The 13,217-nt window shown below is 40.5% G+C and overlaps 1 protein-coding gene across 2 annotated transcripts in view; it reads right to left on the reverse strand.

Annotated features, from left to right (window-relative positions):
• EPB41L5 (erythrocyte membrane protein band 4.1 like 5) overlaps positions 1-13,217 on the reverse strand; it is a 166,129-nt gene that overhangs the window by 33,121 nt on the left and 119,791 nt on the right. For both annotated transcript variants that reach the window (XM_018061735.1, XM_018061731.1), the window contains exon 18: positions 12,717-12,814. In XM_018061735.1, the coding sequence (XP_017917224.1) occupies positions 12,717-12,814 (98 nt within the window). The remainder of the gene's footprint in view (positions 1-12,716; positions 12,815-13,217) is intronic.

Genomic DNA, 13,217 nt, shown 5'->3' on the forward strand with positions numbered 1-13,217 from the left:
AAATTCCCGATCCCAAATAGGTGTCTGCACCCCATGTTCACTGCAGCATTATGCACAGCAGTCAAGACATGGAAATAACCTAAATGTCCATCAACAAATGAAAGGATACACAAGATGTAAAAGGCACAGACACACACACATAAATATACATACACAATGAAATATTGTTCCACCTTTAAAAAGAAGGAAATCCTGCCATTTTTAACAACACAGACAAAGCCAGAAGGAATTATGCTAAGTGAACTAAGTCAGATAGAGAATAACAAATACTTCATGGTATTACTTAAATGTGGACTCTTAAAATAGATCTCAAGTGTTCTCACCAAAAAAATAAACAAAAAGGAAACTAACTAAAGTGAGGTGAGGATGTGTTAACCGTCAATCTGACTGTAGGAATCATTTCACAATGCATACTTCTATCAATTTATCAAATGGCACATTTAAAATGCATTTAAATTTTGTCAATTATACCTCAATAAGAGGCCAGGAATGTTAGGTCCATACATTAAAGTTTATTGGAAGTGGTCAAACAGGAGATGGCAAGAGTGAACATTGACATTTTAGGAATCAGTGAACTAAAATGGACCGGAATGGGTGAATTTAATTCAGATGACCATTATATCTACTACTGTGGGCAAGAATCCCTTAGAAGAAATGGAGTAGCCCTTACAGTCAACAAGAGTCCGAAATGTAGTACTTGGGTGCAATTTCAAAAATGACAGAATGATATCTATTCGTTTCCAAGGCAAACCCTTCAGTATCACAGTAATCCAAGTCTATGTCCCAACCACTAATGCCAAAAAAGCTGAAGTTGATAGGTTCTATGTAGACCTAGAAGACCTTCTACAACTAACACCAAAAAAAGATGTCCTTTTCATCACAGGGGAATGAAATGCCAAAGTAGGAAGTCAAGAGATACCTGGACTAACAGGCAAGTTTGGCCGTGGAGTACAAAATGAAGCAGGGCAAAGGCTAACAGAGTTTTGCCAAGAGAATGCACTGGTCATAGCAAATGCCCTCTTCCAACAACACAAAAGACGACTCTACAAATGGATATCACCAGATGGTCAATACTGAAATCAGACTGATTATATTCTTTGCAGCCATAGATGGAGAAGCGCTATACAGTCAGCAAAAAATAAGACCGGGAGCCAACTGTGGCTCAAATCATGAACTCCTTATTGCAAAATTCAGACTTATTGAAGAAAGCAGGGAAAACCACTAAACTTAAATCCTTTATGATGACACAGTGGAAGTGACAAATAGATGGAAGGGACTGTATCTGACAGAGTGCTTGAAGAACTATGGACAGAGGTTTGTAACATGGTACAGGAGGCGGTGATCAAAACCATCCCCAAGAAGAAGAAATGCAAAAAGGCAAAATAATTGTCTGAGGAGACCTAAAAATAGCTGAGAAAAGAAGAGAAGCAAAAGGCAAAGGAGAAAAGGAAATATATATCTATCTGAATGTAGAATTTCAAAGAATAGCAAGGAGAGATAAGAAAGCCTTCCTAGTGATCAATGGAAAAAAACATAGGAAAACAATACAATGGGAAAGACTAGAGATATCTTCAAGAAAATTAGAGATACCAAGGGAACATTTCATGCAAAGATGGGCAAGATAAAGGACAGAAACACCATGGACATGACAGAAGCAGAAGATATTAAGAAGAGGGGACAAGAATACACAGAACTATACAAAAAAGATCTTAATGACCCAGATAACCATGACGGTGTGATCATTCACCTAGAGTCAGACATCCCGGAGTGCAAAGTCAACTGGACCTTAGGAAGCATCAGTAAAAACAAAGCTAGTGGAGGTGATGGAATTTCAGCTGATCTATTTCAAATCCTAAAAGATGATGCTGTGAAAGTGTTGCACCCAACATGCCAGCAAATTTGAAAAGCTCAGCAGTGGTCACAGGACTGGAAAGGGTCAGGTTTCATTCCAATTCCAAAGAAAGGCAATGCCAAAGAATGTTCAAACTATTGCACAATTGCACTCATCTCACATGCTAGCAAAGCAATGCTCAAAATTTTCCAAGTTAAGTTTCAATAGTAGGTGAACCAAGAACTTTCAGATTTCAAGCTGGATTCAGAAAAGGAAGAGGAACCAGAGATCAAATTGCCAACATCCATTGGATCACAGAAATAGCAAGAGAATTCCAGGAAAAAAATCTGGAACGTGAAACATTCTGCTTCACTGATTATGCTAAAGCCTTTGACGGTGTAGATCACAACAAACAGTGGAAAACTGTTAAAGAGATGGGAATACAAGACCACTTAACCTGCCTCCTAAGAAATCTGTATGCAGGTCAAGAAGCAGCAGTTAGAACCAGACATGAAACAACAGACTGTTTCCAAATTGGGCAACAAGTACAAGAAGGCTGTATACTGTCACCCTGCTTATTTAACTTACATGCAGAGTATATCCTGTGAAATGCCAGGCTGTATGACTCACAAGCTGGAATCAAGATTGCTGGGAGAAATATCAATAACCTTAGATATGCAGATGACACCACCCTTATGGCAGACAGCGAAGAGGAACTAAAGGGCTTCTTGATGCAAGTCAAAGAGGAGAGTGAAAAAGCTGGCTTAAAATTCAACATTCAGAAAACTAAGATCATGGCATCAGGTCCCATCACTTCTCAGCAAATAGATGGTGAAACAATGGAAACAGTGAAAGACTTTATTTTCTTAAGCTCCAAAATCATTGCAGACGGTGACTGCAGTCATGAAACTAAAAGACACTTATTCCTTGGAAGAAAAGCTATGACCAACATAGATGGCATATTAAAAACAGAGACATTACTTTACTGACAAAGTTCCGTATACTCAAACTATGGTTTTTCTAGTAGTCATGTATGGATATGAGAGTTGGACCATAAAGAAAGCTGAGCGCCGAAGAATTGATGCTTTTGAACTGTGGTGTTGGAGAAGACTCCTGAGAGTCCCTCGGACTGCAAGGAGATCCAACCAGTCAATCTTAAAGGAAATCAGTCCTGAATATTCACTGGAAGGACTGATGCTGAAGCTGAAGCGCCAATACTTTGGTCACCTGATGACAAGAACAGACTCATTAGAAAAGACCCTGATGCTGAGAAAGACTGAAGGTGGGAGGAGAAGGGGATGACAGAGGATGAGATGGTTGGATGGCATCACCTACGCGATGGACATGAGTTTGAGCAAGCTCTGCGAGTTGGCGGTAGACAGGGAAGACTGGCATGCTGCAGTCCATGGGGTTGCAGAGTTGGATATGATTGAGCAACTGAACAACAAGAATGGCTAATTCAAATGCACTGACATTTTCTTTTCAGAGAGAATTACATTGCAGACTTTCTATTATTTGCTCAACATTTATATCTGCATTTCACAGCATCTCAAAGCAACCTGCCACAGACCTAGCCAGATATTTCTCTTCCTGCCTATATTAAAAACCAAGGATTCAATGCACACATCACAAAAGTACCTGTGATTGTTACCATCTTTCTGAAGGCAATTTTGCAAAAGTACCAAAGGCCTTAAAATTATTTCTGAAATTTGACTTAACACTTCTGTCATGCTGAGTGGTTTTTGCAGGATCTTAGCTCCCAGATCAGGGATTGAACACGGGCCCGCAGCAGTGAAAGAACTGAATACTAACCACTGGACCACCAGGGAATTCCTGAACCTAACACTCTACTTCCTAGGAAAATAATCAAAGATAATGCAGGATATTTATTTATAAGACTGTTTATCACAACACTGATTATGACAGTGAAAATTAGTGAAATGTCTAATAGGAGACTGAGTAAACACAACGTTGACCTATGCATGCCATTTAACTATTAATGATCATGTGTTATTGAAATAAAGAGATTACAATTGATTAGCTATAGAACCAGAGAAGGCAATGGCACCCCACTCCAGTACTCTTGCCTGGAAAATCCTATGGAGGGAGGAGCCTGGTGGGCTGCAGTCCATGGGGTCGCTAAGAGTCAGACACGACTGAGCGACTTCACTTTCACTTTTCACTTTCATGCACTGGAGAAGGAAACGGCAACTCACTCCAGTGTTCTTGCCTGGAGAATCCCAGGGACGGGGGAGCCTGGTGGGCTGCTGTCTATGGGGTCGCACAGAGTTGGACACGACTGAAGCAACTTAATAGCAGCAGCAGCAGCTATAGAACAATATTATTGCATTTTTAATTTAAAAAATATTTATCACATATCAATGGCTGGAAGTATGTATCTTTAAAACGTTAAGTATAGTTATCTCTTAGGACTGGGATAATGGAAGTTTTATAATTTCTTGCTTTTTAAAATCTACATTTTGTGGGGAATTTCCTGGCAGTCCAGTGGTTAGCACTCAGCACTTTCAGCCAGGGCTCAGATTCAGTCTTTGACTGGGGAACTAAGATCCTGCAAGCTGCACAGCATGACCAAAAAAACCCAGAAATAAACATAAATAAAATCTGTATTTTGTACAATTACCTTCCATGTATATAAAAGAAAAAGATTACTGAAATACAAGTTCAGTGTAATAGCTATAAAATATTTTCATATAGTTTTATTACAGGATGCAAATCCAACAATATCCAGTTACTATGCTGTTGATATATCTGCTTTGAATGGCCAAAATGTGCAAAGAGAAGACCAAAATAATTTAAAACACACCCTGATTCCTAAACACCCCAAGTTAGACCTGTTCTAACAAGACTAGATGCTTAAACTCTCCTACAGAGCAGTCCTCACTGTCAGAATCAGCTTAGTTAGGAGCTAATGTCAGGTTAAAGTGGATCCAAAGTCTACTTCAGTTTGTTAACGAGCTGCAGTGCAGAAAGCCAAACCGACAGGAGGAGTTTGCAGAAAACTAGGGGTTTATCTGTAGGGCACCAAGAAAGGAGAACATGCAGCTCACAGACAAGAGATCAGAACTCCCTAATGGCTTTCTGGCAAAGGTCTTTAAAGATGGTGTGAGGGGACAGGGTCCAGGAAGTGTGATCAGCCTGTGGACGTTCTTCTGATTGGTTGTACTTAGTTGCTCAGTCATGTCCAACTGTTTGCAACCCTACAGATGGTAGCCCAACAGTCTCCTCTGTCTGTGGGATTCTCTAGACAAGAACACTGACGTGGGTTGCCATGCTCTCCTCCAGGGGATTTTCCCAACCCAGGGATCGAACCCAGGTGTCCCACATTGCAGGCGGAGTCTGAGCCACTGGGGAAGCCCTCTGATTGGTTGGTGATGAGGTAATAGGGTGATGTCTTGAGAACCTCAACCTCCTGGCTCCAACCAGTCTGGGGACTACCTGCCTGTGGTCATCATCCCCCACCTGGGTGGGGTGGTCTTAGTTTTTGCAGAACAACTCAAAGATAGGCACAGATAGTTATCCACATCCCTTCAGAACGAACCAGGAGTCCTGTGACACTCTTGTCCTAAACATTAACTGCTAGACTCTGCTCTTTGGAACATGGGGAAGGCCCAGGAGATTACCGCCTTTTTCCTACAAACAGGAAACAGGGATGTGGAGAGGCTTTTTGTACCTGGGATGGCCCCACAGGGTCCTGTTTGGGGTCCAATTCTCCCTTTTCTTTGATGCTTCTCAATTCTGAGGGGAAAGGGGGTAAAATTAGGAAGGGAATTAATTTTTAGATAGATTAGTCACAAACTCAGCAGGGGAAGTCAGTTTTAGGGGGATTTGGTTTCAAGTTCTGAACCAGAATGCCATTAGATCCAGACTCAAAACCACTCTTGAAACAATCTTGGCTAGAAAACATAGGTAGACCGTTTATACAGTCAAACACATAAGGCAAAGAATTGGTGTAAGTAGTAAAACTCAAAAGAACAATGGTACTTTTTTTTTTAAACACAGAGAGATCTTATTTCTGAGAGCTCCTTCTTTAAATGCCTCAGAAAAATTGAAATTATTTAATTTTAAAAAATTATATAAGCCTTTTAAGTAAAGTGAAGTTCTTTTTAGCTTTAACTTTGGGAAGATGCAAACAGTTATTTTAAGGTTGGCGTGGTTTACTCTTTTTGAGAATTTAATAAAATTTGGACCCACTTTCCTGAAAAATATGTAACTGAATTAAAGCAGGAATAGGAGCTTCCTTGGTGGTTCAGTGATTAAGAATCCACCTTGTCCAATACAGAAGATGTGGGTTCGATCCCTGCTCAGGGAACTAGATTCCACATGCCACAGAGCAACTAAGCCCATGCACCACAACTACTGAACACAAGCACTTTAGAGCTTGTGCTCTGAAACCAGAAAGAAGCCCCTCACTCACTGCAACTAAGACCCACTGCAGCCAAAATAAACAAAAGAAAAAACAATACGTGTTCAATTGCATAGGGTTTAAGACACCTCTTATAATTATTCTTGGGTAGATCCGTGATCTGCAAGAATCCTGCTTTAGAAGAATAAATACAATTTACCTTGAATTTTTACTAAATATACACAAAGGTTTTAATCACTTTACCAGCAGTTAAATAGCCTGATTTCCAGACTTTAAAATTATTTTTTAAAACACTTGCACCAATATTAGTATAATATTAGTAATTACTGTTTCAGGCTTCCCAGTTGGCACTAGTGGTAAAGAACCTGCCTGCCGATGCAGGGGACACAAGAGATGTGGGCTCAATCCCTGGGTCAATAAGATCCCCTGGAGGAGGGCATGGCAACCCGCTCCAGTATTCTCATCTGGAGAATGCCATGAACAGAAAAGCCTGGTGGGCTACAGTCCATAGGTTCGTAAAGAGTCGGACACAACTAAAGTGACTTAGCAAGCAACTATTGTTCCAGCTGAAAAAGTTATGGCAGTGAGGGTAGCAAAATGTGCCATCCCCAAATATGCCACCTTGTGGCATGTTATTTTGAGCTGAAGGCAAATGAGAAGCAGCAGATATAAGAAAAGCTTTGTCCTTCTCCTATCTATCTAAAGGCAGGACAGAAATTTACAAAGGAGTCCCTCCTTCCTTTATACTAGGAAAGACTAACATTCACCCCTGCAAACAACTCAAACTCTTATCATTGAATAGCAAGGACTCAAAGCTGCGTAAGAAGCCTTACTTCTGTTTACCCTGCTTTTCCTTGAACCCTCCCCTAGACTTTTCTTTCATTTGACTTTAGCTGAAGATGGAATTTAACTGGAATTCTAAGCCTGAGAGTTATTCATTCTCCCCTGGTATCTCCCATCTGTACATGAGGTACACATAACAGTAAACTTCTGTTTTTCTCTTGTTAATCTGTCTTTTGTTACAGAAGTCTCAGCCAACAACTCAGAGAAGTAGAGGGAAAAATTATTTTTTTCCCTTACAGCAATTACTGTTAGAGAGTATTAGCCTTTGTGTTTGTAAAAGTATCATTTCTACTTACCTTACATAATATGCAATAGATCACTGATCCCTGGATAAGTGTGGCCTTTGTACGGCTAACATCTGAAGACTGACGCAATTTCCCAAAGGGAGGTCAGACCAACTGCCATACTTGTGTGTCCAAATTGAGGGTGGAGGGAAAGAAAGTTAACTACTTATAGAACCAAAGTGAAACACTTGGAGTCACTTATTTCAGGAACAGAATGAAGACAGCCAATGTAGGCACACAGAGGACACTTAACCTCATGGGGATGTACAACCCTTCCCAAAGGCTGGCACAGGACACCAGCCAAGCCCCCATGCAAGTCTGTTCATGGCAGCTCTATGCTTCCTTGTTCCCCTGACTCAGCTACTCTGATTCAAATAAGAAAGAAGACCACCAGGCAACTAATCAGCCGACAACAACAAATAACTCCTTATCCCATAAAAACCGCTTAAATTTGTCAGCAACTCAGAACTTACTATGTTCACAGTCTTGAGTTCTAAGGTTCGTGGGTCAAAATCCAGGTAATAAATGCATCTTTGTCCTTTGTTTTCTTCAGAGTGCAGATTTTTATTTCTGATATACTTTTTGGTTATACCTTCTTAAGGTTTGGGTACAAAAAAAAAATCAAAAGATTAAAAGTGACAAAGATTATTCCAAGTCACGTGTGGCAGCAATCTGCTGTAGTATTACATTCCCAACAAAAAGAAAGACAACCTACAGGTCACACCTGGCCTGCCATCTGTTTTAGTAAGTAAACTCTACTGGAACGTGGCCACGCCCAGGCCCACATGATGCCATGGTGGCACAGTTGAGTACAATGACAGAGGCTGTACGGCTACTATGACTTAGACATTTACTGACCTTTAATGAGTGGTCAAAAGAACACAGTCATCACGCCTTTCTTTTAAACCTTTACACTAAAAACCTTTACACTAGCTGTGAAAGGTCATGCCTTAATCACATCCCCATCCTCACTAACAAATGCAGCTTAGATTTTGTTACTTTAAGCATTTTAAAAATTTTCTGATCAAGGACCAAGAAAAAAAAAATTCTTCAAATTTGAAGATAAAGAAAATTCTGGAATTGTCTCAAGTAATTAAGAGGAGGAAGGTAACTCAAAAGTCTTCAAGTCTTGACACAGCATAAGCCCTAAAGGACTCCAAAGACACAGATCAGGCAGACACTGTGAACACATTCCCCATACCAGGAGGCACCCAGAAAGGGGAAGAATTCCAACAATGAACCCAAGATTCAGGGTGTCCCAAGGTGACAAGAATGCCCCAACCTCCAAGTACATCCAACCTCCAAAATATCCAAAGGCTGACGTTAGCCTTAGCCTGAGGAACTTCCCACCTTAGGGAATCTGCTGCATTCTTAGCCATCTGTTCGATTCCCAGGTGTGTTAGGATGTGTTTTCTTACACTGAGGTGAAATCTGCCTAATTTCACCACTCACTGACCTTAGCTCTTCTCCAAGACTGTTAAAACACCAGTTATCAATACTTTACTTCCTGTTATACCATAGCTCCGCAGATAGCTGAAGTATTCTTTCCTGAGACTGCTGAGCCTCATTACAACCGTGCTTCAAGATTCTTAACTGTACTCCTTCTCTTCTCAAACCGCTTTAGTTCTCTGAAATCATGTTTATCTCTCTTCCTTTTTAATACTATGGTTGGAGCCGCCCTTTTAAGCCCTTTCAGTTAATACAACGGAGATGTTTCAGCAGTTACACTTTATGTTTATAAAATTCTCAAACTTTTTTTTACACATACCTATTACATTCTACCTCCTGATCCTAACCCCTACATTTGTGTCAGACTTGTCATGATATATAGTCTTAAATCCAATCCGTCATTCCAGCCTTTCAAAGTATTCATAGATCCTGATTTTGCCTTTCACACTGTACTTTCCAGTTGTTGCCATCTGAAAATTCATTAGCCTAAGAGCTTCTCAGTTACCCAATTTTTAGAGCTAAACATCCAACATCTGACACTTTGCTTTAGAATATATTTTATTTACAATAGGCTTTTCACCCTAAAATTACTATACTTAGTAAAGCTGATATTAAGATTAATTTGCATTCCTTAAGCAAACATTAACAGTTAGTGGCAGAGGCAGAGAAATCAGAGTGGATTAAAAGTGCATCACATAAATAAAACATGAATCAAGGGAACTTCCATGCTGGTCCAGGGGCTAAGACTCCTTACTCCCAATACCGAGGGCCCTGGTTCAATCCCTGGTCAGGGAAAAAGATCCCATAAGCTGTAACTAAAAGATCCCATGTGCTGCGACTAAGATCCAGCACCATCAGGTATAAGAAAACACATGAATCAACTTGAGATTGCTGCTGTGTGGGTAAACAAAGGATGCTGCAGCCATCAAGCCAGTGCATTTCAGCCCCTGGACAGGGAGCCCTGAAGGAACTCAGGACGGAGACAACCAACCAGCCCACTGTGAAGCCCACGTAGTAGTCAGCCTCTGCAGCCACCATGATGGTGGCTTCTGAGGAAACTCACGATGCTAGCCCCAGACAGCTGAAGTGCGTATCAAGGAATGACTGCAGTGAGCCCAGACTCTCACATCTTCCTATACACAGTAAACCGAGGGCTTCCCTGACCTGCAATGCAGGAGATCCAGATTTGATCCCTGGGTTGGGAAGATTCCCCTGGAGAAGGGAATGTAACCCACTCCAATATTCTTGCCTTGAAAATTCCATGGACAGAGGAGCCTGGCAGGCTACAGTCTATAGGGTCAATGTATTGGTTCAAAATTGGGACAGGAGTACGTCAAGGCTGTGTATAGTCACCCCACTTATTTAACTTATATGCAGAGTACATCATGCAAAATGCTGGGATGTATGACTCACAGGCTGGAATCAAGATTGCTGGGATCATATCAACAACCTCAGATATGCAGATGATACCACTCTAATGGCAGAAAGCAAAGAGAAACTAAAGAGCCTCTTGATGAAAGTAAAAGAGGAGAGTGAAAAACCTGGCTTAAAACTCAACATTGAAAAAACAAACATCATGGCATCCAGTCCTATCACTTCATGCCAAATAGATGGGGAAAAGTGTAAACAGTGACAGATTTTATTTTCTTGGGCTCCAAAATCACTATGGATGTTAACTGCAGCCACAAAATTAAAAGACACTTGTTCCCTAGAAGAAAAGCTATGACAAGCCTAGACAGCACATTGAAAAGTAGAGGCATCACTTTGTCAACAAAGGTGTGTACAGTCAAAGCTATGGTTTTTACAGTAGTCATGTATGGATCTAAGAGTTGGACCCTAAAGAAGGCCGAGTGCTGAAGAATTAATGCTTTCAAATTGAGTGATGGAGAAGACTCTTGATAGTCCCTTGGACTGCAAGGAGATTAAACCAGTTAATCCTAAAGGAAATCAACCCTGAATACTATTGGAAGGACTGATGATGAAGATGAAGCTCCAATACTTTGGCCACTTGAAGTGAAGAGCTGAGTCACTAAAGAAGATCCTGAGGGCAAGAGGAGAAGGGGGCGACAGAGGATGAGATGGTTGGATGGCATCACCAACTGAATGGACATAAGTCTGAGTAAACTCCAGGAGACACCGAAGAACAAGGAAGACTGGTGCGCTGTAATTCATGGGGTGGCAAAGAGTCAGACATGACTTAAGAGACTGAACATCAATACACAGAAAAGTACTAAATTCCTTAATGTGAGATAGCTGGTTTTCTTTTACTAACACTAATCTTTTTATGATTATGACCAGGTCTTTGTTGCAAAAACTCCTATGAATCCGGGCTCATCCTCCCCTCTTTGAAGCAGTCTCTCAGGGTTATTTGAGATAATGTCTCCCAAGCTTGAAGTCCTAAGAAAGTCTGTCAAATAACATATAACTCTCAACTTTTAGGTTGTGCTTTTTTTTTTTTTTTTTTTCAGTTGACAAACTTGTACACAGCACTAGTTGAAGAGCTGAGGTAGGGTAGTCTGACATCTCTTATTTGTCAGTACAGCACTGTACTCTTTCTTATTATTTCTGCCTGGCATAGAGTAAGCCCTCACCAAATATTAGCTATTATCTTCCTAGCTATGTGAGCCCCAAACACTTCTTCATGGCACACCGTCCTTCACCTAACCCTCTCTCATATTCCCTTTCCTGTCTTGAACCCACACTTGTACTCATTTTTCCAAGGTTTCATTAGTACTCTAATAGATCCTCTGGTAAATATGCAGTGAATGTTGCCAAAAAAACAAGCAGCCGCTCAATGAATTTCCTGTGCAACAATTACCCTTCAAGTCCCTGTCAGGATTTACTGAGCTTCAATCTTCTTCAGGATCACTCCAGGCCTCCACTAAATTTCTGTCAAACTGCCAACCACCTAAGCTTTCATTGACAGCTTTCAGTTAACCCTCTGACTTTGACCCTGCATTCCCCTACCTTACAAAGACAGTAGAAAAACTGACAATGTGAAGGAAAGAGACCATATAATTGAGAATTACTGAGGGGTCAAAAATGGAAAGGCTTTCTGAAATTGAATCAGCTTCTCAAAGACATTTCAATGAAAAATGTAATAGGATGAAAAAAAAAGACATATTCTAAAGGACAGTTCTAACAATGACTATGAAGGAAAGAAGAAAGTCACTCTGTGCTCCATACTGGTCTCTGAAGAAGTCCAGCTGGTTATCCAAGGATGAAAGAGAACTGCAAGTCAGATGTTCCTTTCTCCTCTTTAAAATCAAGCCAAAACAAAATTCATTCAGCAGGTCTTTGTTATCTATTGCCTAGATATAGGTAAAAAATAAAAGGCTGTCTCCAGATTATTACCTAAAATCCACTCTTCCATTATTGGGGACAATTATTTTTATCCTATTCCCACTTTAGTTACTGCTATGTTATTTAATGTAGAAATAATAAAAAAATTTAATTACAGTCAAATAGTTAATTGAGGTTTAACTGGTTTAACTGGTATGTCACCCCACCACATGCCTAAAGACTCCAAGAGGACAGGATGGTGAAGGGTATGAGGGATGATGCTTTAGCGTCTCATCCTCGGTTATTACAGAGCAGTTCCCTTCCAAACAAATCTGTTTACAATTTAAAAAGCTTTCAATTAATTTTTTCAACTAAATCAGGACTCACTGAACGTAATTAGAGAAGGGATGGGCTGAATCTAAAGGACAAACATGAGATGATCTTATAATTCTTAACGTTGCTGTCCAAGTTTCCTCCTAAATATCCACAAATTTCACCTTTTAAAATTATATAACAAGTTTTAAGAGTTCAGCACAGATATATTTCCCAGTGAAAGAAAAGAAAAAGTATTAGCTTTGGATGGAAAACATTTCTGGGAAGTCTGGGGCTGTATGACAGGCATGTGAAGGAGATCTCTGAATACCTGGTTGTTAATATTAACATCCACCTTGGGGTGAGGAGCTGGCACAGGACTGCTTTCCATTTCAAGGTGTTTGAGCTTCTCTGAGGAATCTATGAATGCTGGAGGGAAAAAAAAAAAAAGGAAAATAGCCACTTAGTCTGCCATGCTGTTACAGCTTGTAAGTGTACAGACTCAGGCTTTCTTCACTGCCTCCCCTCAATACCAGTCACCATCAATAAAAGGTAATAATCCAGATTACCTTGGACTAGACATTCCTTCTATAACCAGGAAACTCACCATTGATTTGAATAAGAGTTAACCTAAACAGGAACATTTCCTGTATCTGCTCTGCTCCGATAATGCCACTCAATGTAGACTCTCCATGGCACAAGGGGTTAAGAAAGCTCACCAGCTAAGAGATTCAAAGAAAAGGCACAGAGCACCTGTGATACCACCCTTCCTTCCTAAGCACAACACAAGCTCCTCCTGCAAACCTTAGCACCTAGCCGTTTCTTCTCCTTG

Source organism: Capra hircus, chromosome 2 (genome assembly GCF_001704415.2).
Source record: "Capra hircus breed San Clemente chromosome 2, ASM170441v1, whole genome shotgun sequence".
In the NCBI taxonomy this organism is placed as follows: domain Eukaryota; kingdom Metazoa; phylum Chordata; class Mammalia; order Artiodactyla; family Bovidae; genus Capra; species Capra hircus.